Consider the following 483-nt stretch of genomic DNA (forward strand, 5'->3'; position numbering starts at 1 on the left):
CCACTTCTGTTCCAGGACACCCCCGGGGACAGCCAGCCACCCCCCCCGCACCCGTGTCACCCTCTCCGGCCCCCCCAGCCCCGGGGGGCTCCCCGGGACCCGCTGCCCCGGGCCGAGTGGGCTGAACCGCCACGGCCGCGCCGAACTGAACCGAGCCGAAACGAAGGCAGCTGATGCGAGCCGAACTGAGCCGAGCCCAGCCGAACTGAACCAAGCCTAGCCGAGCCCAGCCGAGCCGATGCGATCCGCACTGAGCCGAGCCGAGCCCAACCGAGCCGAGCCGCCCTCCCTTTGGTGGCAACCTACCCATGCGGGCTGAGCGCCGCGACGGGCCGGTCCGAACTGAGCCGAGTTGCCGAGCCGGACTAAGCCGAGCCCAGCCGAGTCGGGCCGAACTGAGGCAAGTGGAGCCGAACCCCTCCGAGCCGGGCCGGACCGAGCCGACTGGTTCGGGCCGGGCCGGGCCGGACCGAACTGAGCCGA

General features: G+C 72.9%; 1 protein-coding gene across 1 annotated transcript in view; it reads right to left on the reverse strand.

Annotated features, from left to right (window-relative positions):
- Positions 1 to 483, reverse strand: part of DNMT3A (DNA (cytosine-5-)-methyltransferase 3 alpha) — a 26,032-nt gene that overhangs the window by 14,034 nt on the left and 11,515 nt on the right. The window contains exon 4 of the mRNA XM_014961566.1: positions 307 to 479. Coding sequence (XP_014817052.1) covers positions 307 to 479 — 173 coding nt within the window. The remainder of the gene's footprint in view (positions 1 to 306; positions 480 to 483) is intronic.

The sequence above is a fragment of the Calidris pugnax genome, unplaced genomic scaffold (genome assembly GCF_001431845.1).
Source record: "Calidris pugnax isolate Ruff unplaced genomic scaffold, ASM143184v1 scaffold639, whole genome shotgun sequence".
NCBI lineage: Eukaryota > Metazoa > Chordata > Aves > Charadriiformes > Scolopacidae > Calidris > Calidris pugnax.